The 20,742-nt window shown below is 40.3% G+C and overlaps 3 protein-coding genes across 6 annotated transcripts; all 3 read right to left on the bottom strand.

Moving 5' to 3' along the window:
- Nucleotides 1-816: 816 nt before the first annotated feature.
- prkag3a (protein kinase, AMP-activated, gamma 3a non-catalytic subunit) lies at nucleotides 817-4,660 on the bottom strand. 4 transcript variants are annotated; one of them, XR_006369901.1, is made up of 13 exons: nucleotides 4,505-4,657; nucleotides 4,376-4,415; nucleotides 4,151-4,251; nucleotides 3,012-3,093; nucleotides 2,869-2,927; nucleotides 2,514-2,559; nucleotides 2,357-2,411; nucleotides 2,140-2,266; nucleotides 1,834-1,999; nucleotides 1,709-1,746; nucleotides 1,469-1,615; nucleotides 1,197-1,388; nucleotides 817-986 (listed from the first exon to the last, which is right to left on the bottom strand). XR_006369901.1 is itself a non-coding variant. In XM_044109329.1 (12 exons), the coding sequence occupies exons 1-12, from the start codon at nucleotides 4,520-4,522 to the stop codon at nucleotides 1,272-1,274; spliced, it is 996 nt and encodes a 331-aa protein (XP_043965264.1). In that variant the 5' UTR covers nucleotides 4,523-4,660; the 3' UTR covers nucleotides 817-1,271. The 4 variants fall into 4 exon arrangements, 2 of the variants coding, with proteins under 2 accessions (XP_043965264.1, XP_043965263.1); XR_006369900.1 differs by having other exon boundaries at nucleotides 2,499-2,559; nucleotides 4,505-4,653; XM_044109329.1 differs by having other exon boundaries at nucleotides 817-1,388; nucleotides 4,505-4,660.
- A 472-nt stretch (nucleotides 4,661-5,132) lies between these two features.
- Nucleotides 5,133-8,828, bottom strand: cnppd1 (cyclin Pas1/PHO80 domain containing 1). Its single transcript, XM_044109327.1, has 8 exons — nucleotides 8,617-8,828; nucleotides 8,061-8,163; nucleotides 7,715-7,796; nucleotides 7,508-7,628; nucleotides 7,253-7,381; nucleotides 7,099-7,160; nucleotides 6,787-6,904; nucleotides 5,133-6,691 (listed from the first exon to the last, which is right to left on the bottom strand). Exons 1-8 carry the CDS (start codon nucleotides 8,677-8,679, stop codon nucleotides 6,077-6,079), a joined length of 1,293 nt encoding a protein of 430 aa, XP_043965262.1. The 5' UTR covers nucleotides 8,680-8,828; the 3' UTR covers nucleotides 5,133-6,076.
- A 1,391-nt stretch (nucleotides 8,829-10,219) lies between these two features.
- On the bottom strand, nucleotides 10,220-18,109 carry abcb6a (ATP-binding cassette, sub-family B (MDR/TAP), member 6a). The gene is made up of 20 exons (XM_044109326.1): nucleotides 17,961-18,109; nucleotides 15,987-16,504; nucleotides 15,014-15,154; nucleotides 14,594-14,783; nucleotides 14,425-14,517; nucleotides 14,135-14,327; nucleotides 13,924-14,045; nucleotides 13,386-13,495; nucleotides 13,213-13,278; nucleotides 12,582-12,707; nucleotides 12,427-12,503; nucleotides 12,282-12,345; nucleotides 12,122-12,207; nucleotides 11,982-12,039; nucleotides 11,790-11,894; nucleotides 11,208-11,382; nucleotides 10,972-11,084; nucleotides 10,793-10,887; nucleotides 10,551-10,619; nucleotides 10,220-10,466 (listed from the first exon to the last, which is right to left on the bottom strand). The coding sequence occupies exons 1-20, from the start codon at nucleotides 17,989-17,991 to the stop codon at nucleotides 10,307-10,309; spliced, it is 2,592 nt and encodes an 863-aa protein (XP_043965261.1). The 5' UTR covers nucleotides 17,992-18,109; the 3' UTR covers nucleotides 10,220-10,306.
- Between the last annotated feature and the right edge of the window lie 2,633 nt (nucleotides 18,110-20,742).

Here is a 20,742-nt window from a genome sequence, read left to right as displayed (position 1 = left end):
TCTACTTTTTAATTTTAGAACAGATATGGGTCTTTTTTCTTCGTAAATTCCAAAACAAAAGATTAATTGGTAAAATAAATATGCATTACATATTTTCTTGCTGATATTGATACCATGTATTTAATTGAAATTACATTATTAAATAATCACAGTACGTGGCAGCAGTAAGTGTGGATCTAAAACATCTTTCTTATAATTAGCAGAAATATGTTGAAAATTATTTGGACAACAAAAGTAAGATGAATATTTTACATATCACAATTTATTAATTAATAATGTGGCAGTCTGAACCCAGGTAGCAAATTTAGTTAGACTTTTTTGTACTACAAGGCAACAACGGTACCAGAAGGTTATTAATTAATTAATTAATTTATTTTTATTAAATTACCATCTGGGATTAATTGTTAAATTGACTGAAAATAAAATAAATAAATAAACACTCAAATATGTCACGATGTAATTTTCTTTTAAGAAAACGGATCGTTGACATTGTATTTGATTCACATTTGCTCGAAAACATCTACTTCCGCTGTCGCTTCTTATCATTTCAACTTGACGTCCTCTCGGTAGGAGCACAGATGGGCGGCGGCATCATCAGCGTCATCACAGATAAGGGGAAAAAAGGTCACGTGTTTCTTGTTTACCGTGTAAAGTGGGGAAGAGAGTGAGTTAAAGAAAGCAAGAGTGAGACACCATGCGGTCACGGTTCCTGTTTGGCCTGTTTATGACAAAGCAATAAGTCAGCGTTAACATGTCACAAACCCCGGTTCAACAAAAAATAAAAAATAAAAAAAAACCCACACGCACACAGCTAGATCTGTTCACATGTATTTAATACAAACGCAGGATTACAGGGAGTAAACATATTGATCACGTTGTGCAAACTCAGTCAGTGTGGGGAGCCTCATTAGAGATGGGATTGGAGACACTCATCATCTTACTGTAAACAGCACAGCTTGGCAATCTTCTCTCCTTTCATTCATTCTCTAAAAGACACAAATCAACATTGCAAGCTATATCTGATGCATCCCAAACATACTCATTTTCATGTTTTTCACCTTAGAAATGTAAACGTAGTCTTAGATAACTTCTGAAGGGGGTTGAATAAAAATATACACCATAGTTATGGTAACCAAATAAGATGGTGGACGGTTGTTGCTAAGGGTGGAAGGGAGAGGAACAATGTCAGAGCATACCTGCTTTTGCACATTGCCAGACGTCGAGCCTGCAAAGGCAGAAAAGCAGAAAAGAGGAACTTCTTTTATTTCTTCCTAGGATAGAAGAGCATCGATCCCTGCAGGTGTAAGGACCAAAGCCTGCAGGAGGTCAGACAGAGAAATGATGCCCTTCACAACGTCCAACCTGTCCACCAGAACCAGCCGGTGGACCTGGAAGAAGAAAAAAGTGGGGGTTTTTAACACCTGATCTCCTGACCTGATGGCAAAACACAAGCCTAAATAACACAAACCTCTGCTTTAACTATCCGATCTATGACCATTTCTAAAGATTCATCTGGATAGCACTTCATCACACCCTCAACGCAACACGTGCGTCTGTGAATGGCTTCCTCCATCGTCATGTCCAGGTTGTTATAGGTCTTCTGGGCTGCCAGATTCTGTTATGGAAAAAAAAAAGAAGAAGTTGGTAAACAATGGTCCAGAAAGGCAGAAATCAGAGGCTTAGATCAAATCTTTTCTGCTGTACTCACGATGACATCAAATCTTGAGTAGAGCGCCACCACTTTGCCTGTGAAAACAAGCAGCTGAATGCTGATACAGTCTAAAGAGCTGATAATATCAAGGAGATGTAAAATGTTGGCTTTAAAAAGCATACTTTGCCCATCCACCACAGGGAGTGCTGACACTCGCCGCTCCACAAATATGGACAGGGCTTCATAAAGCGATGATGTCTGGTGGACAGTAGCAATGTTCCTGAACGTCCCTATGCCCAGCTCCTGGATCGGCCTCTTTAGAAGTGCAGGCTTGGGCAAATTTTTCCCCTGAAAATACATCCGGAAACTATAAAGTACAGTGCTGTTAAAAAAACAAAACAAACGCTTTTGTCCCCATCCAGAGTCCTTCTGGTTTTGTTGTTTCATTTCAGGAAATAACAGCAATAAAACAGAGGCAGCTAACTCACAAATATGTGCAGGAACTTGAGGATTCGCTTGTGAGTCAGGATGTGGAGAACGTTTCCTGACTCCGGGTCGATGACAGGCAGTCTGTGGATCTTGTATCTGAGTAAGGAATAGATGGCATCGAAGAGGCTGGAGAGGAAAAGGGGACGCAAGAGAGGAATTTGATGCTCTGCGGAAAAGTCAGTGAGAATTTACTCCAAGAAGAGTTTTTGTTTTCACCTGGCCTGTGGAGAAATACTGATAAGGAACTGAGTTGGAGACTTTAAGTACACATCTAAATTAAAAGACAGGGAGAGCTCAATTTGACATTCAGCGAGATTTTAGCTTCAAGATAATGTTATTGTTAGTGGTTGTTATTTACTTTGAAGGGAATCACCTCTCCATGTTTCAATCTTATGGCTCTCCAGTCCATACATTTGGACCTTTGGGAAGAAACAAGAACAAACAAGTAATGCTAACTCTGTTTCCCGCGCTTCCCTTTATGCAACTTTGTTTTACTCTTTGCACCCCTCTTTACAGTCCCAGAGTTGAGATGCAATAATGCAAAATTACGATCATCAATTAAAAAGTAAAAATTACAATCAAGGACAGAAAATGTAAGTTTAAAACAAACACTAACTAAGAAGTTAAATATCAAATCCTAATTTGTAGATGTTTGTGTAAAACAGTGACATACAACAGAACCTCCACCAATGTTGAAGTTACTAAAGTTGTTGTATATTCATGCTCACCATTGGTGACTTGTAGTAACAATGGAGTATGTTGATGAAATCGGTAATCGTCAGCATACCTGTGGAAGAAATGGAGTTACACTCCTGTTCTCACACAAACCAACATGAAACAACACTGTAGACGGGGAAACACAAGGACTTACCCACAAATCTCTGCAACTTGCTGTCCCAGAGCGGCGCAGCCCTCAAGCCATTTGCCACCAGGGCAAAAAAGGCCTTTTTCACCTTCAGAGAAAACAGAACCAGAGTCAAACAGCAAGTTTGAAAGAGGTGACATAGAGTGTGAAGCCAGATACCAGCATCATAGTTTAGCTTGAGCAAATGAAAATGCTTTTATTCCTCAGATATTAATCTTAATACGCTGCGTCGGCTGTAAGAACAGGAAAGAAGACTGCGGTCCAAGCTCCCTGGGCTGAAATTCCTGTTTATGGATGCTAAGCGTTGATGAACGCCATACAACACAGATGTGAAGCAGCGATATAACTGGATTTTACTGGAGCTAAATAGTCAACACCTTTTAGTTAAAATGGTACCTGAATGTAAGAGTTTGTATAGAAACAGGGATAACAGGTTTCTTTATTAGCATAATATAACAATATTGATAAACGTCTCATGTTTTGGTTTGGAATAAAATGTTCAGTGTTCCCAGCACATTTGCTAATATGGAAATAACAATCTATTATTACTATCATTATTTTATATGGAGTAGCTCTTTTTCTAGACTTTTGTTTACATTTTATTGTCGATTATTTCCTCTGATTTTGGAAGCTGTGCAGCTGGAAGGATTTTTCTTATTTAATTTATTTTTTTACTTTCAGACAGTTGCTATGATATATAACTGTGGCAACAATGATGGCAGACAGAGATTTAAAAGGGAGCAGCAAAAGCAAATGAGGTGGATTAGAAATGTTTGTCAACAACTGACGCCTTCATCCAGGACATTTTTCTGCAACCTGAACACTGAGCAACAAGATTGTTACACAGCAACAGGCTTCAGTTAGAGGACTCTTCAGTGTAGCTGCAATACTGACTGCTTCTGGAAATCCTTCCTGCCCACAACATCCTCATCCACGTTTTGAAGATACTTGGATAATATGAGTTTTGAGAACATTTAATCTTCCTTTGGAATGAATAAAGGATTTTTCATTGAATTATAAGGGTTTTGAGCTTTATGCAGTTCTTAAGCACCCCGACATCAACAAAATCTAACTTCATACGTTATATACATTTCAGATTGAGAAGCCCTCGCGTCCCCGTTTCTATTGGAAAAATCTACGCCTACCTGTAAAGTTGTATCAAATATGACCAGTTTGCAGCTGATTGGAATGGCGTCGTAGCAAGTGTGACTTTTCATGAAGTTCAGGTAGACCGTGGTGTCGGCCTCTAGGAGAACCCACAGCAGCTCATCAGCATGGAGACAGACGCCTGCATGCAATATGCGACGCACTACACATACCACGAAATCTACAAATGCACAACTGCAATAGAGCAGTCCTTGTAGACGTACCTTGTTTCTTCACCTTCGGCTCCTCTGGTGAACCCGACACCTACAACACAAGGCAAGTATTTTCTGAAGACCTTAAAATGCAACCTCTGTAAATGGTCTTTTTCATCGGCAGCTCAGTTACAAACAAACCTGTGAAAGAGGCTCCATTATGCTGCTTGTCCATGAAAAAAAAAAAAAAAAAAAAAAAAAAAAGCAGGTCTCGAATGACGGGGACTGTTTGGTTTGTTACAAACCAGTTGGGTCTATATTAGGAGCTGCAGAGTGGTAGGAGCCGCTGGTGGCGGCGGAGGAAAAGGGGGAGGGAAAAAGGAAGCTGGCATGGGTTCAAGGAGGAGGGACTGTCTGGTTTATCCCAAATCTAGACATCTGCTTTCTTGTCCTTCAGGACATTGTGTCCTTCTACTCCCATTGTCTCTCCTGGATGACCTGCGTAATTCGAGAACATTTATCGAGCAGGGTGTGCTTATTACCTGACATCATGTAAACCACAACTGAGATCGCACTGTTTAACTTTCAATTATTCTGGCACTGTAACAAGGTTCCCAGGAAGAGAATCAAGCCCACAGCATTACACGTCACAGCTCCTCCACCTTACTGCACCAGTAGGACTACTGGATTACTCACTTTATCTCATCAGCTCTGATGACAACTTTAAGTCGTTACGAATACACTGCTCTAATATAATAAACGCTAGAATATTTAGAGATAAAAAGTTAAGAGTTCAAATTCAAATAAATGCAAACAAGCAAAAACAAACTCTTTATAAAAGCATTTATTAATTATGGGTTCATCTTTTTTTTTTCTTTACACCATTTACAAAATTAAATGTTTTTCTGCTCCAAAATGTATCAAATCCAAACCTTGAATGTATCCCCCCCCATTCCTTGCTTAATTGCACATAAAAAATATGTTTTTCTTCTTCTATGGTGTTTAAATGGAAACAAAGCAGCAATAAGATAATGAAAACAAGTGGTGTGTTTCAGGAAAATGTGCAAATTCCAGATTGCATAAAAAAAACAAAACAACAACACTTCAGTTAGCCTTCTTAACGTGTTGGACACAGAGGCAAGAAACCTGCTACAAAACCCATAGAGGCCAAATCTTCACCGCCGACCTTCAGCAGGGATTATTACCAACATGAAATATGGTGCATAAGAGAAGGAAACGCTAAATATTGTAGAGAAAACAGCATGTCTTTAATCTCAATGAAACAAGTGACAGGTGCATTTGGATATGCAGAGAAAGCTCCCACTCAGTAGTCTACTTCCACTTTTTGACACTTCCCTCTGCAGGTACCGAACCCCGACTACTTACTCTGAACAAAACAAATCAGTGCTTGCAACCAATCTGACCCAAACTGATAGAAGAACAAACAAATGGTAACACAGAGTACGCATGGGCAAAGTGGAAACTTAGCAAATAGCCTCTGCTGGTTAAAGCTAGTAAAAGAAGCGCTCGCTGGAAAGCTTTCTTGTAGATAGGTTTTGTTTTTTTTATCATGTATAAGTCAAGACATTCAGAAGAAATCGTGTTCATCCCAATATGAAAAAGCAGATTTGTCACCCTTAAGAGCGCCTCAGTAAAAATAAAAAGTGCCACTTTGCGTCTGCGTTCTTAACAAGAAGACAGTGGTGAGTCGTGAAAACAAAAGCTTTTACGGTTTCCAGGGATGTTCCCAGCATGACAACAGGTGACGCCTCTCTAGCCGGGGACGAGCAGAGCCTCCGGTCGGCACGGCAACAGATCTATAGTTGGAAACGCCCCAAAGTGTGAGTCCAGACTTGATCCTGCGGCTCCCATCAGGCTGGAGGAAAGCCACGTCGACTGAGGATAGGGTTTGACAGGACCGTGGCAAGGGAGGGCCGAGGTGTTTCGAAGTACACACTGAAGATGAGGAAGGTTTGGAAGACAGCCGGAACAGTCGAAGGAGGAAGACGGCCAGGCTCGGGGAGATTCTGCGTCGGGATTTTGGACAGGATGCCCACGGCTCACAGAGGCCAGCAGAGAACTCCAGAGACACAAAACAGAGTTTTTTGCAGAACCCAACGGGGAATTGTTCTGCCTGCGTTGCTGGTTGATTTCAAGCGAAGTGGTTTGACCGTTCAGCGACTTATTGGTCAGAACACAACAAGGCGGGCGGTGGGCCGGCGTGGCTGCTTCTGGGCTGAGACTGGGGGTCTGGAGGAGGCCAATTTTGTTTGGTGAAGGAAGCGCGGATTGGTCGCCTCTGCACAGACTGAGCTGGTGCACAACAGCACTGCCAGCAATAAGAGCGGCTACACCGGTCAGATACACCAGGCTGAGCATACAGGACACCTAAAAACACAAATGGGAAATATAAATGTACTCTCTTTGCATTAAAAGCCTCTTCTGTTTTGACTCCACTGTTCACTGCTAAACAGGTTTCTAACCTTTAGAAAGTGCTGATAGACGGCAGCGAGGGCGTGACTCCACGCGGAGTGATCCAGCAGCACACACAGGTCAGTGTAGGTGAACCAGCCACGTCTCATTCCTTGCTTCTCCGCAATGCTGCAAACGACAGCCACCCCCAAAAACTGTAAAGAATTCATGCTTCTGCCATCTTTACTTATGGCTCAACAAGAAGTAAAACATTCCAAAAAAATTCACAATAAATTACAACCTAAACTGATATTAACTTTACTTACTGAGGATGACAAACATATATATATATTTTTAACATTTTTAGATTAAAATGTACACACCTTGTTTCCAGGTGGCAGAGTATATCAAAGACATCCTTTGGCTCTGTGAAGAGGCTCCACTCCTGGGGAATAAAAACACAAGTCAAGATAAATCATACATACAGAAAAACATGAACACACACACACACACACACGCACACGGAGTCTCACTTACAATGGCCTTCAAGAAACTCATCTCCAGGTTGTTGATCGTTTGGACGTCCAGTTTCCCAGCTGCTCCCCACTCGTCATTGAAAACCTCCTCTTCCTCACCTTCATCATAGAGGTATTTGCTGGCAACCATCTGGAAAACAATCAGAGAGAACATTTAAAATTGCCTTAAAATTCCCACACATGCTATTAATAATGCTACTTTATATTTATAACGACACATGACCCCCCCCCCCCCCCAAGCCTTCGAAGTGCATACCATCGAGATCAGGAAAAGGTCAGATGAGGAGATCTTTTGCAGGTACTCAGGGTTTCTGTGTCGGAGTCTTTCTACGTAAACCAAAGCCAGCATCATGGCACACGGAGAGATGCAAGCCTCCCTAAGCCAAGAGAGAAATGTGTTTTAATACAAAAAGACAGCAAACTGTAATACTTAGAAACAAGTGATATTATGGAAAGAACTAACCTTGCAACATGAGCAGCATACTTCTTCTGGAGCTTTCGGATTGGGCTCGGGGCAGACTTTTGGAAAATTTCAACAGCAATATCTGGAAGCACAAAGTCAATATGATGGCCACTAATAACATAAACCAACGTGCAATTGCAAAATAGCACAACACAATAAACCTAACGTTATAATAATGTTAGAAAATAAATAGTTTTCAGATGAGTCGTTTTTGGTATTAGTTAATCCAGATGTAGTTTTCAAAGTCTAGGTTTTCTGGGGAAGGTTAAAAACTCATTGTAGGTAAAAATATGAAATTTAGCAAGCCTCATGTAAGTATGTCGGATGCTAAGACAAAAATACTGACCTGTAACAGGGCAAGAAAGGGCATCTAGTGAAACATCTTTGTCCAGGCCATAATACAGTCTTTTTCTCACTCGCTCCCTCAGTTTTTGGTGTCCAGGAAGAAACTGCAATAATAGCATGAGCTATAACGTTTTATTCAATGCAACGCAACATGACAAAAATCATTCCTTAAAAAGCACAAAAACAGCTTAAAGTCGACATTCTCTGACAAAGCTAATGATTTAGAAAATATATGTTCCTTTTACACCGCAGCAGTGTAGAGGAAGCCATCTGTAACAACAATTAACCACAACCCAGACTCTGACGCTAGTTAGCGTGCTAGGCTAACAGCTAATAAACACCTATTACCCGACAAGAAACACCAGAGTTACAAGATTATAGCATGTTGTTTAAAATTTTATAGTAATAATTCGTTTTAAATTTGAGTTCAAACTAGTTGAATAGCGGTATAGCAATTTTCTCTCCTGCCATATAAGGCAATCCGCGTTATATGTCACTGACATCGGCAAGCTAACAAGCTTAGCATCTGCTAGCATGACTCTATCTAATTGACATACCGTGAACTCCTGGAAGTCCGAAAACTGAAACGTGTTTTCATTAAATAACGCGTCGAAATCCATAGTTACTGTAAATTACACATCAGTAGGTTAAATTTGGAGGAGAAATAAAGTCTGCTCGGCCTGGCGCCTCCTCCCTGCCAAGCTTAACTTGGCTTGAAAACACGCCCTAACAGAAAGACAGCCAGTGACGACTGAACTGGTGTTGTGTTTGGTTTAGTTTCAGGCAAATTGAGGCGTATCGACGGCAGGGGGCGCTGCGAGCATAAGAGTACGGAACCCAGAACGTACCAAAATACTACTTCTTCTTCCTATCATTAATGGCGGATCGAAAGCAATTTTAAGGTGCATACCGCCACCTACTGTAAATGAGTGTATGGCAACATTACTTTACATCTATTAAATTCTATTTTTTAACTTTGTATTCTGAAGATAAATAATGATTTCCTTAATCTGTAAACATCCACTATGTTTCCTCCATTCCTGTCATGTCCTTCCAACCATTCTTCTCAATTTTGTTTTCTCCACATCCTTCACATTTATCATTGTTTTTGCTCCCCGTTAGACATAAAATATCATTTAACTAGGTATGACCTACTTTTACCAAAATACTTTCTGACCTCTGTGGTTACATATTTTAATTTTAAAGTTATGTTTGAACAAATTTGAGTTCATTTTATAAAGAGATGTTCAGAAACTATTTTTTATTTCAATGGCCGACACCCATAACAAACTTCGTGCTTAAAATCCTTCACCATCAGTAATTATTTAAGGCAATACATTCTCATGAAAATCTAAAGGAAATGCATGTTTTTCATTTAGAGCCCAGAGCTTGTGAAAAATAGATTTTTATTGTTTATAATAACAAGGCAAACACTTCTATAATTTCCACAGAACCAAGTATACATTTTCAGATGCACAAGTCAGAAGATAGAGAAAAAAAAAGAAAAAGAGTTGAAATAAGACGGCTCAGCACAAAGTGTATGTTTACATTTCATACTGAGAACTAATGGTTGTGTTGGTGTTTATCCTGATGGTGTGAAATGGTTGGTACAGCAGTAGTCATGCATGACCTTTTCTGTAAACCATTATGAGGATTGTCACATCCCACTATGCTAAACTGTTTGAACTGTACATTTAAAAAGTTTTACCTTAAGTAAAGTTGTATATGTTGACATGTAAAAGAAAATTTCTGACAGCTTGTACTTCAACCCATTCCCATTCATTACAGTCGCACCGAGTTATTCATTTCTTGATTAAACTGAAAGGTTTTGTAATTTATTTTCTTATATTTTTATATTTTAGAGTTGAAAAATGGATGGCTTGTTAGAAGAGCCTGGGGGTTGAGGGGAAACAACATAAAGTAAATGCAAAATATAAGAACAAAAAGACAAATAAAAACCTGACAAGTAGAAGTGCTTTTTTTCCCCCCTAATATTTTGACCTTTTGCCCTGGTATGTCGATATAAAGTCATATCAGCTTTAGCATGAGTGTGTATTTCCATACATTTGATAGTAGTAGTTCTTTAAAGGCACCTTCCCTTTTCTACCTGACCTGACATTGCACGAGCATTTCCTAAAATAAATAACATCACCACGTCGCTCAGTGTTCTCAGTATGACTTTTACATAAAGTATCAACTCTGACAAGTACAAAAAACACACTTTGATGTCTCAAGCAATAAATACATTCAATGCCCTTGGTGGGCTGAAGAGGTGGATGGTGGCTGTAGTTTCTCAGACTTGCGATCTTTTGCTTCGGTATCTGAGGAGGAATCCGAGTCGTGGGCCTGCTGCTGCTTCAGCCACATGTCAGCATATAAACCTCCTTTGGACAGCAATTCGTCATGCCTTGGAACCAGAACGGGTTGACATTTAATTCCGATTCAGAGAAATTTGCTCCACGTTGGCGACAGCATCAGGGGAGAAACCTACCGTCCTCGTTCAGCGATCCGACCCTCACTGATCACCAGGATCTGATCCGCTCCAATGATGGTGGACAACCTGTTTTTTTTGTGTTTAAAGTAAGGTAGAGCATTTGTGAGAAAAATAAAATTAGACTGATTGAAAAATGGATGGATGAATGGAACTTTTAGCAATACTTTTTCATTTCCCTATCTGTATCCAGACGTGAAACATACACAAGTCAAACTCTGATTTCTGCGTTTTCCTCTTACCTGTGCGCTACGACGACGGTTGTGCGATTGGTGCAGACTTTGGCCAGAGATGCCTGGATGTTGCGCTCTGTCTGCGTGTCCAGAGCAGATGTTGCCTAAAGAGAAACTCTGTTATAAAACTACAGACTTCTTCTGGAATTTTATTTTAAGGTTATTTTAGTATAACTTTGCTCTGATACCTCATCCAGCAGGATGATCTGAGGTGCCTTCAGGATTGTTCTGGCAATAGCAACCCTCTGCTTCTCACCTCCACTCAGCTTCAGACCTCTCTCACCCACCTGCGTGTCATAGCCTGCAAATACCACGACATGGTGAAAACAAGTAGGAAAAAATTTATTTATTTTTTTGTCAAATTACTCATAAAGCAAAGAAGAAAAAAGTGGAGGAATTGTAACCTGCAAGCTCAACGGGTTACCTTCAGGGAAAGCCATGATTTTATCATGTATGTCCGCAGCTATGGCTGCTTCCTCCACCTCGCGGTCGGATGCAGTGATGCGACCGTAGCGAATGTTTTCCCTGATTGTGTCATTGAAAAGCACCGTATCCTGAGGAACCACACCGATGTGCGCCCGGAGAGATGTTTGCTTCACCTGAGGAAACACCAGGCAATTTTAACTGAGGTGTGTAGTCATGAACTGAAGTTAAATTAAAGCACAGACTCCCTGTCAGGCCACAAATTCAAATGAATTCAAATTCAAGCTGGTGGGCTTGCTCACACTTCTGTCAAGATTTGACACTGTGGAATATTTTGATGCCCAGGTTTTGCCTTACATGCGTAACTTTACTGCGGTTGGTCAGCTTTCGGCAGTGCTCCTCGCTCAAACTTTCTGCATATTTTATTTTTTGAGTTTTACTTGTGCAAATGTAAGAATCTGCATGAATAAATTTACATTTTATTCATGCAAAAGCTGAGATGAAAAGCTGTGAAATTTATTATATTTGCCCTTAAAAATAGGATAAAATTTTGAAGAATTCTGATGTCATTCTAGGCTCTTACTTTTGAGATATCCTGGCCATCAATGCGAATGCAGCCTCCCTGAACATTATAAAAGCGGAAAAGCAGGCGAATGATGGTGCTTTTCCCAGATCCTGATGGTCCAACCTTAAAAAGAGAGCAAAAATAAGAAATCATAAGAGAGCACATGAAATATATTAATAATGAGAAACTCCCTATTTAAATTCACCATACCAGTGCAACAGTCTGTCCTGGAAGAACGGTGAAGGACACATCCCTGAGAATTTCCTTTCTGTAAAAATGATCAAAATCCTTTAGTATTTTTAGACGTTGTGCGCAACTTTACACTAAAATGAAAGCAAATGTGAACAAACCCATTGGTGTAGCTAAAGTGGACACTGTCAAACTCCACTCTTCCCAGTTTGAACTGCAAACTTCCAGCATTAACTTCGTCTTTCACCTGCAGAAAACATGCAGAGCATTTAGAAGAAACGCTACGCCACCGATCCGAATGCTCTGCGGGTCCAAACATACCTCCTCGTCTTCCTCAAACAGCTTGAACATGCTTTCCATGTCGATGAAGGAATTTTGGATCATTCTGCAGGGAAAAAATGGCAAAAAAGTATTTTACAACAGTTTCAGAAGGACATATCTAAGGCCAGTGGAGCCTCATTTTTACCTGTAGTAGGTTCCAAACCAGTTGAGAGGGGTGTAAAGCTGGATGATGTATGTACCGAAGAGAACAAAATCTCCCACCTACAATCAGAAGGCGGCCATTGTCACAATAAGAAGAGAAATACATCAGAATATGGCGAGAATAAACCAAGTCAGCACCTGAAATTTCCCCTCTGTAACAAAATAGGCACAGAGTAGAGAGCCGGCCAGCAGTCCAGATCCGATGATGATGTTCTGGGTTTGATTGAGTAAGGCGAGGGACGCCTGAGTCTTCCACTCTGAGGCCTAAAACAGGAGCAGATATGACATGATTAAAATAGTCGATGTTATGAGAACGGATAATCATTCTCCTGAATCCCAGGTGGATACTTCGTCTGGGTTTGCGTGTAATTCTAAAAACACGGCAGCTTCAAATACCAAACTTTTGTGTCTAGTGTAACTATTAAACCAAAACCCTCTGGTCCCATTACAACCGCAAACTTTATTGTGTTTTATTGTGATTACAGATTTAGGTCTGTAAAAAATGTACAAAAATCCTGGATTATTTTCCACTTACCCATAAATAAGCCCTACTTGGTGTCCATCACATAAAATCCCAATAAAATACACTAACGTTTGCATGCACAGGCTGTGAAGATTAGCATTGATAGTGATCTTGACAGAAGAAAAACATTCCGTCCCACAGGACTGAACAAGACTATTTTGACTCCTGTCAAAGTAAAACAAAACTTTTCAAAGAAACTAATTTCATCACACTGCTTAGAAAAAGCCGTCACTACCTCGGACATACCTGATACTTCAAGATGGCGTCTTCAAACCGGCCGACCTCGTAGTTCTCTGCGTTGTAGTATTTTACCTATTAAGAAGAACAAACTTGACTCAGGGGATTTTAAGGCACACAAACATTTGTTTCATTTTGTTTTGTATCATAATCGACCGATATCAGCATTCATTTGATTATACCGTTTCAAAGTTCAACAATGAGTCCACGGCTTTGGACTTGGCAGCGTTGTCCTCCAGATTCATGGCCCGTCTGTACTTGGTTCTCCACTCAGTGATGATGATGGTCAGCGCTAGAAGACATAAATAATTAAAGTCATCCTAAGCATTCTTTAGGATTTCTGTGGAGATGCAGAGCTGTAAAAAAAGTATTTGTTCCCCTTATGGATTTCAAGTTTCTGCTTTTCTGCCTCACTATAAAGATTTCAGATCGTCAAACCAGATTTTTAATCAAACACAATCTGAGTAAATATACAAAAAAAAAATCATTAATTAGAATCTGTCTGACAATACGAAGCAGGGAAAAAGATCTCAAAAAGCAACACAACATGCTCTGATCTAAAAATAAAATTCCAATGTGGCTGAATTAAAACAAATCTGCTATGAAGAGTGAGCTACAACTGGCAGGAGCAGTTATCAAATTTAAGGGGCAAATACTTTAATTTCAGACTTGGTAGGCACATTTCATTGTCGTGGTTACGCTTCAACATGCAGCACTTACTGAGGTATAAGGTCATGCAGATGAAGACGATCAGGCCGAACCAGGCGTTAAAGTTAGTGACGAAGTAGATGATGGAAATCACAATATCAGCGATGGTTGGAAAGATGCTAAACACAATGTAGCTGTGAAAAAACCCCAAAAAGATTTATTTTAGTTGTTTGTTTTTTTGTTGTTAGTTTTGGTTTATTTCACAACGTGAACCAACGCAGACCTGAGCAGGCTGTTGATTGACGACGTGCCGCGGTCGATGCTCCGCAGCACATCGCCGGTTTTGCGGCCCAGATGCCAGCGCAGCGAGAGCGAGTGCAGGTGGGCGAACAGGCGGACCTGCACCACCCGATTGGTGAACTGCTGCACACGGATCCAGAGGAACGAGCGTATGTTGCTGACGAACCCGGAGGCACCTGAAGAAAAGGTCGAGCAGGATACATAAAAACACATAACAGAATCAGGAAATCTCAATAGATTTGAAACAATTACAAAAGTAGAGGTGGCACTCACCTGCTCCCCCACCCTGCAGGAACTTCAGTCCAACATACACGCCCACTGTGGACGCCACAGTGTGCCAGCTGCTGCCATCAGTTAATCCATTAACTGTGAAAAAGGGTCACAAAGAAACATTTTCATCCAGCTCAAATCTCACACACCTAAAACACGTGGCCTGACTCACCAATATTTTTATAGTAGATGGGTACAAAGACATTAATGGCTCTCTCCACTCCCAGCAGGCCCAAGCAGAAGAGGACCAGAACCTGGAGGACAATGTTGCCTTTGGGCCACATGTAGGGCACCAGCAGACGGACCTTCTTCCTGAACCCTTGCCAGGTTGACTGGTTCTCCTCTGGTCTTCCCAACAGGCTCTAAAAAGAAAAAAAAAGAAAAACATGAAATAAAGGGCCATGCATAAGTTCTGACACATTGGACTTCGGCAAGTTTTGCAAAAATAATAGTGGAAAAAGTGTCAATCTCTACCCTAAAAGACTTCTGTGGACTTACAAAGATTTTTTTTTCTTAACTTTTTCATTTTTAAAAAAAAGGTTGAATATCTTTCTTTTTTTTTTTTTTTTCTTTGCTGCTCATATTCTCCTACCTGTCTGCTGTTTTCCACGTCCCGCTCGTCTTCATTTATAAGGAGGATGTAGGGTTTTCGGGGCAAGCCGGGGGCTTTCAGACCAACGAAGAAGAGCACCCCAGTGCAGACGTAGCGGATCACCCAGAGAGCAAACTCCACCTGAAATAGTCAACAACACCTTAAACTACATGGATGATGAAGATGTTTACTTGGGCTGAAAGGATTAACGGAATTAAAGGTGATTGGCTGATTGTTGAAATAATCTAAATAAGGAAGGAATTAATCGTTAACTGAGTATACAGACTCAAAATAGGCCATTGGCTGAAAGAACATCACCCTCAGAGAGGTAATTAAAAAAAATACATTTAAAAAGAATATATTTTACTGATCCCTCAGGGGAAACTGCTTATTCATTGACAAGCTAATATTTGATCAATTTTACTTGATTAATCATTGGAATAATCAATAGAATAATCAATTAGCTGCAGCTCTTGTTTAATTATAAGGAGATTCAATAAAAACAAGTGTTTACACAGTAGACAGATAAGCAGGCAACAAATTGGAGAAGCAGCTTTGGTTATGAGCTGACAAACTATGACTCAGCATGGGAGAAGCTAAGTCATAGTTCCCTTTGTTCTTTAAAAAAAAAGGGGGGGAGGAGGAAAAAGGCAGTTGATAGAGTAGAGATGAGAATCTGAAGGCATGACTCAGCAGAAAAGAGAAACATCTTTCGCCATGTGCCTTTTGTTGTTAATGCTTTGCATGTTAAGCAGGTTTTGTACCTTGAAAAGGAGTGGCATACAAAGCAAATACATATCCAACCTTTGGCCTGTTAGACTGATAATGAAAAGAGATTTATTATGACCAGATTAAGTGTGACAATTGTGACTAATGCATGGATATTACACAAGATTTCAGGTTGTGGACATTCAGAAAAATAATAAATAAATAAATAAATAAAGTCTTTTTTTTTTTCTAGGTTTTGCCTCACCTCTTGCTGACTGGTCTCCAGCGCCCACCACCACTGTGAACTGTACCAGGAGACGAAGGCCAGGTTCTCAGCAGAGAAAGCAAAGGCCCAGAACACCAGGAGGGCGGTGCTGTGACCCCTGGTCCGGTCCATCAGGGGGACCCTACGCCTCTCCACCCAGAGCACGCCCAACGCCCAGGACCACCCCACCATGGAGAAGGAGCCGTACAGCACCACGTAACCCGGGAGCTCTCTGCCGTCGGACGCTCGCCACACCAGCCCGGCCAGGAATTGGAGCAAGAGGACAATGGTGAGGACCAGCTGGAGGCGGTAGAGGTGGGAGCGAGGGATGAATTTGGGCTCCATGGAGGTGCCATACTTCTGGTAGCAGATGCAGTGGACGGTGCCGAGGAAGAAGCAGATGGAGAGCAGGATGGTGGAGATGAGGGTGAAGTGGAAGCAGGGGGCGATGCCTAAATCCACCCATGTGTGGGAGATGGAGATGTTTCCCTCACAGTAGCTCTCGATGAACACCATGACTGCAGCCGTGGAGCGGATGCAAGAGGAAAAAAACAACAACAGGAGATAGGTAGTTGATTATTTCAGTCGTTCAATTAAAAAGTGGAACACAAGCAAGATGAAGATCTAATGCAGCTCCAGTGTTTTAACCAACGTATGTTTATTTTTAAATCCCTATCATGCTGTATTCAAATTCTAATACATAATGTTTGGGTTTTGCCATAAAATTAACAGAAATAAAAGCCGACACTCACAGTATGCTGCGTTTAGGTAAATGTTATACTATATACGTTTCATTTTTCTTTCGAAACAAAGAAAAGAGAGACATAAAGTGCGCAACATTTCTTCTATGATAACGTAGCCTACATGAAAATATGGAAACAGTTCACATTTAAACTGCGGTGTACTGAGAAAAATGAGTAGCAACCGTGAATTAACAGCTCTGCAAATACTTTTGACGTTTAGTTTCGCTGTTGTTGATGTGTGAACCTTACCTCGCTCGTCCAAATCACTTATCAGAGATTAGCAGTCCGGAGGGAGGTTAACCGGTTTGTTGTCGCTAACACCCTCGGTTTTAAAACTAAACAGCCGTATCAAGCTGAAGCTTCAGCTTCTTCTACGCGGCGTTTCTGTCATTGTTGCGCTCAGCCGAGTGGATAAAAGCTCCAACACAGTTCGTCCTTGTAGCGCCAGGTGTTAAACAACAGATCTCCATGACTCGGCAATCGACGCTTACGCAATGACGTCTGACTGGACAGCAGCTACAGCGCCCCCCAGTGGACGAAACATTAAGTGACCCTTTCGAACATTTTTTATATTTTTAAAATATTTATTTCAGTACATTCATCCGCTAAGTCAAACACGTTATATAGATTCATTACACTGAATATGTTTTCAAACCTTTACTTCTGTCAATTGTGATTTAAGATTAGAAGATGGATAAAGTGCCAAAAAGAACCACTAATTTAGCATATTATTACTAAAAAAAAAAAAAAAAAAAAAAAAAAATAGCTATCAAAGATGTAAGAGTAAAAAAGTAAAAAAAGGCTTTTGATGTACTGAGTGCTCAGATCATCTGATTTAATATTCTAACATGATCTCATCAGCCATTCAAAAAATAATCTGCAAATTCTGATATTTTAAAAACTCAAATGAAGGTCAATACAAATAACATAATTGTAAAATAACAAATTCAAGAAAAACAAACAATATGTGAAATTAATTGTATCTTATTGCTCCCTAAATGACACTACAGCCTTAGCAGACAGGAAATAGCTCGTCGCTTTATATAAAAGTTATGTGTCTGATGCATTTTTAGTTGAAATGTTTGTTCTTCTTTCAGTGATTGTTAGTTCAGTAACTTCAGAATACAGAAGTTACTCAAGTGAGCAAAGATACTGTAGTAAAAATACTCCGAAAACAATGTTCGCTTTCAAAAAGTTATTGAAGTAAATAAATGTTTTTATGTCTACCTACCTCTAGATATGGCCAGGTATTCATCCATCATTTCACAGACTACTAACGTATCCAAAGTGGAACCAGCTTCTCAACCAAATGATAGACCTCAAACCCCCTAAACCGTGCAATAACAAACTGGTTCAGCTGGATAGATGGATGTTTTTTTTTGAATGTTTTTTGTCTTTACTGGTTTTGCATTTTTTGATTGTCTAAAACAGTTAAGTGTGGCATGACAACAACACAAAAACCAAAATCCTTATGGGAAAAGTGAGGGGAATGGTTTTTCACAGCCCTGCATTATTTATTCAACAAACAGTTTGTTTTCTATTAATAAAGTTGCTCAATTACAATTGGCACGCCTCACTTCTCACTTGTTGAGCTGCTTTAACACTGGCACATTAGTGAGCAGATCTATAGAATCAGAAGTTGTTTCTGCTTATTGTGTTAAAATGATAGGTTTTCTATGTTGCTTTTTAAAAAAATTTTTTTTAGGTTTTTTAAAATAATAAAGATATTAAAAAAAACAACATAATTTCTTCAAGACTAAACTTGTTAAATTTCCATAAAAAAGTGAGTTTAAAGCTTTGGATTAAAGTAAATCAGATTCAGACTGAGGGTTAGCCACAAAAGGAAAATGTTAAAGTCGTCAGCAGAATACAGTATTCAAGCATATTACTGAAAAGTTGAGTGGAAGGAAAAGCTTTTATTTAGATGACATGGACTACAGCTGGAGTCATAACTTCAAAAGCCATCACACACAAACATATTCAGGTTATAAGCCACGACGGTAACAGTCCTTGTGCTAAATTACTTCTGAACCAGAGATGACATCAGAAGTGGCTTACATGTGAAAAAGAAATTGGTTTTGAACCTCCGAGCTTTCAGACGTCCACTTTAACACCATTTTATCCCCTGTAGTGCTGGGAGGTGAACAGTAGATGGCACTAGATGCAAAGGTTTGAAAACAGTCACACAGATGAGACCTGTGAGTGCGAGTTTTTCACTAAATCTTCACACCCGTTCATGCAAGTGGGAGGAGGAACTGCCTCTAGAAGTCACATCACAACACATGAGACGTTATTAACATCAGCGCATCATATGACAGCCAAATAAACCCCCCCCTACTGACTGGCTGATGATATTGTCCAGCAGCGACAGGGTTTGTCTTTCACTTAAAGGGGTAATTTCCAGCTCAGGGAGCGCACACAAATGCATCATCCTGCAGTGATGAGAGGCTTTAAGCCGAGTGGGTCGCCATTCAAACTGTAAATTCGGGGGTTGGCAAAAAGAAAGGAAAGTGACTCAAACACCAGCTGTTATAGCTGTGCTTTCTCTGGAGGAATAAATTACTCCTCAGAAAAAGTTAGCGTATGAAAGAGGGGGTGAAGGCAGAGCATACCCTGATGTGGAGTGGATAAGGAAAAAGAAATAAGAGAGCTGGTGATGTTTTGTGTGAATTTATCCGCTCACATACACACCCACACAAGAGGAGAGGATGCAAAAAAAAGAGGCTGAATCTTATCATTTAGAGCCTTCACAAAGGGAATAAAGAGCTACTAATCTGCTTCATCTCCCCGGTTCTTTTGTATGAGTGGAAATAGACCTTCTGTCCACTGGCTGCTCGTCACCCTGCTCCTTTGTCCCCCCTGTATATGTGACGGCCTGCCCATCACAAACCTCATCTCTCTCCTTCTTTTGTAAGGAACCCCCGCATACAAGCATCAGCTGGAGCCCTATAAGTCCTTTAGGTGTGTCTGTTCTGCTCCCCAGAGCTGCTTTTTCCACTCGCCCGCCTCTCTTTGTTTGCCGCCTGACACATATAGGCGGTAAGAGGTAGGGATAAGATGGATGCATATGCCAATTTTATCTCTTGATTTAGTGGGAAAGGAATACTGGTGGCATTAGGAGTGCTACGTCCAATCTTATTAGTACCGAGGGCGATCAATAAAGCTTTCGATTGTGCTGAACAGGAGTCACTGGGAGACTTGGCTTTTCGAGCTTGTTCCTTATTAAAGCGCCCCGGTGAATCGCCTTTGCTGCCTTTAATATACACCAGTCGCTCTTGATATTGTTTATGTTTAATCAGTTCAAATACAGCGTTCCGTCTGGGGAAACATTTTCACTGTCATAACCCTCAGATCATTTTTGTCTCATGCGTTGTGTGATTCCAGCCACTCTTTTTGCAATTTCTTGAATTTTATAGTAAGTAAGAACAAATCTACCCAAAGACTTTTACTCAAAAGAGTTCTCGAGGCACCCAAATTTGCTTTAAGATAATGTCTTAAACTTGGCTAAAAATAACAAATTTGACACAGAAAGTGACCCCCAATCCTGTTCTCATTGTTGAGAATTAACTTTTTCTTTTCAGTCGAGACCTGAAAAAAAAAAGCAAATTGAATCCCTTTTTCTTAACAGAGCAGACCTGACAAAGCAGATAAAAAAGAAACAGTTCATATAATATTTTTTTGTAATTTTAGTTAGTTTAGTGATTTGTTTTTTTTGGACTCTCAAATACTTTCAATTGAGGATTTTTGGTCCACTTGACAAGCGGTTTGGACAACACTGCCCTCTGGTTCAACATGATGGCGGCAGCATAAATCAGGTCAGAAACAGTGGGAAGATGAACAGAGTTAAAAAACCCATTAACCTGGACTATTCTGGAATAGTTAAAAGTGAAGCCTGTTGATGCACTAGTCCACTATCATTTGAATCTCTGACATTCGCAGACACTCTTCATCCAATTTTGACAGGATTTGAGTTATTTTCCAAAAATGTCAAATATTCAATGTGCAGAACTGAT

Source organism: Gambusia affinis, linkage group LG24 (genome assembly GCF_019740435.1).
Source record: "Gambusia affinis linkage group LG24, SWU_Gaff_1.0, whole genome shotgun sequence".
Taxonomy (NCBI): domain Eukaryota; kingdom Metazoa; phylum Chordata; class Actinopteri; order Cyprinodontiformes; family Poeciliidae; genus Gambusia; species Gambusia affinis.
The sequence above is the reverse complement of the archived record's forward strand: the minus strand, read 5'-3'. Positions and strand labels throughout refer to the sequence as shown.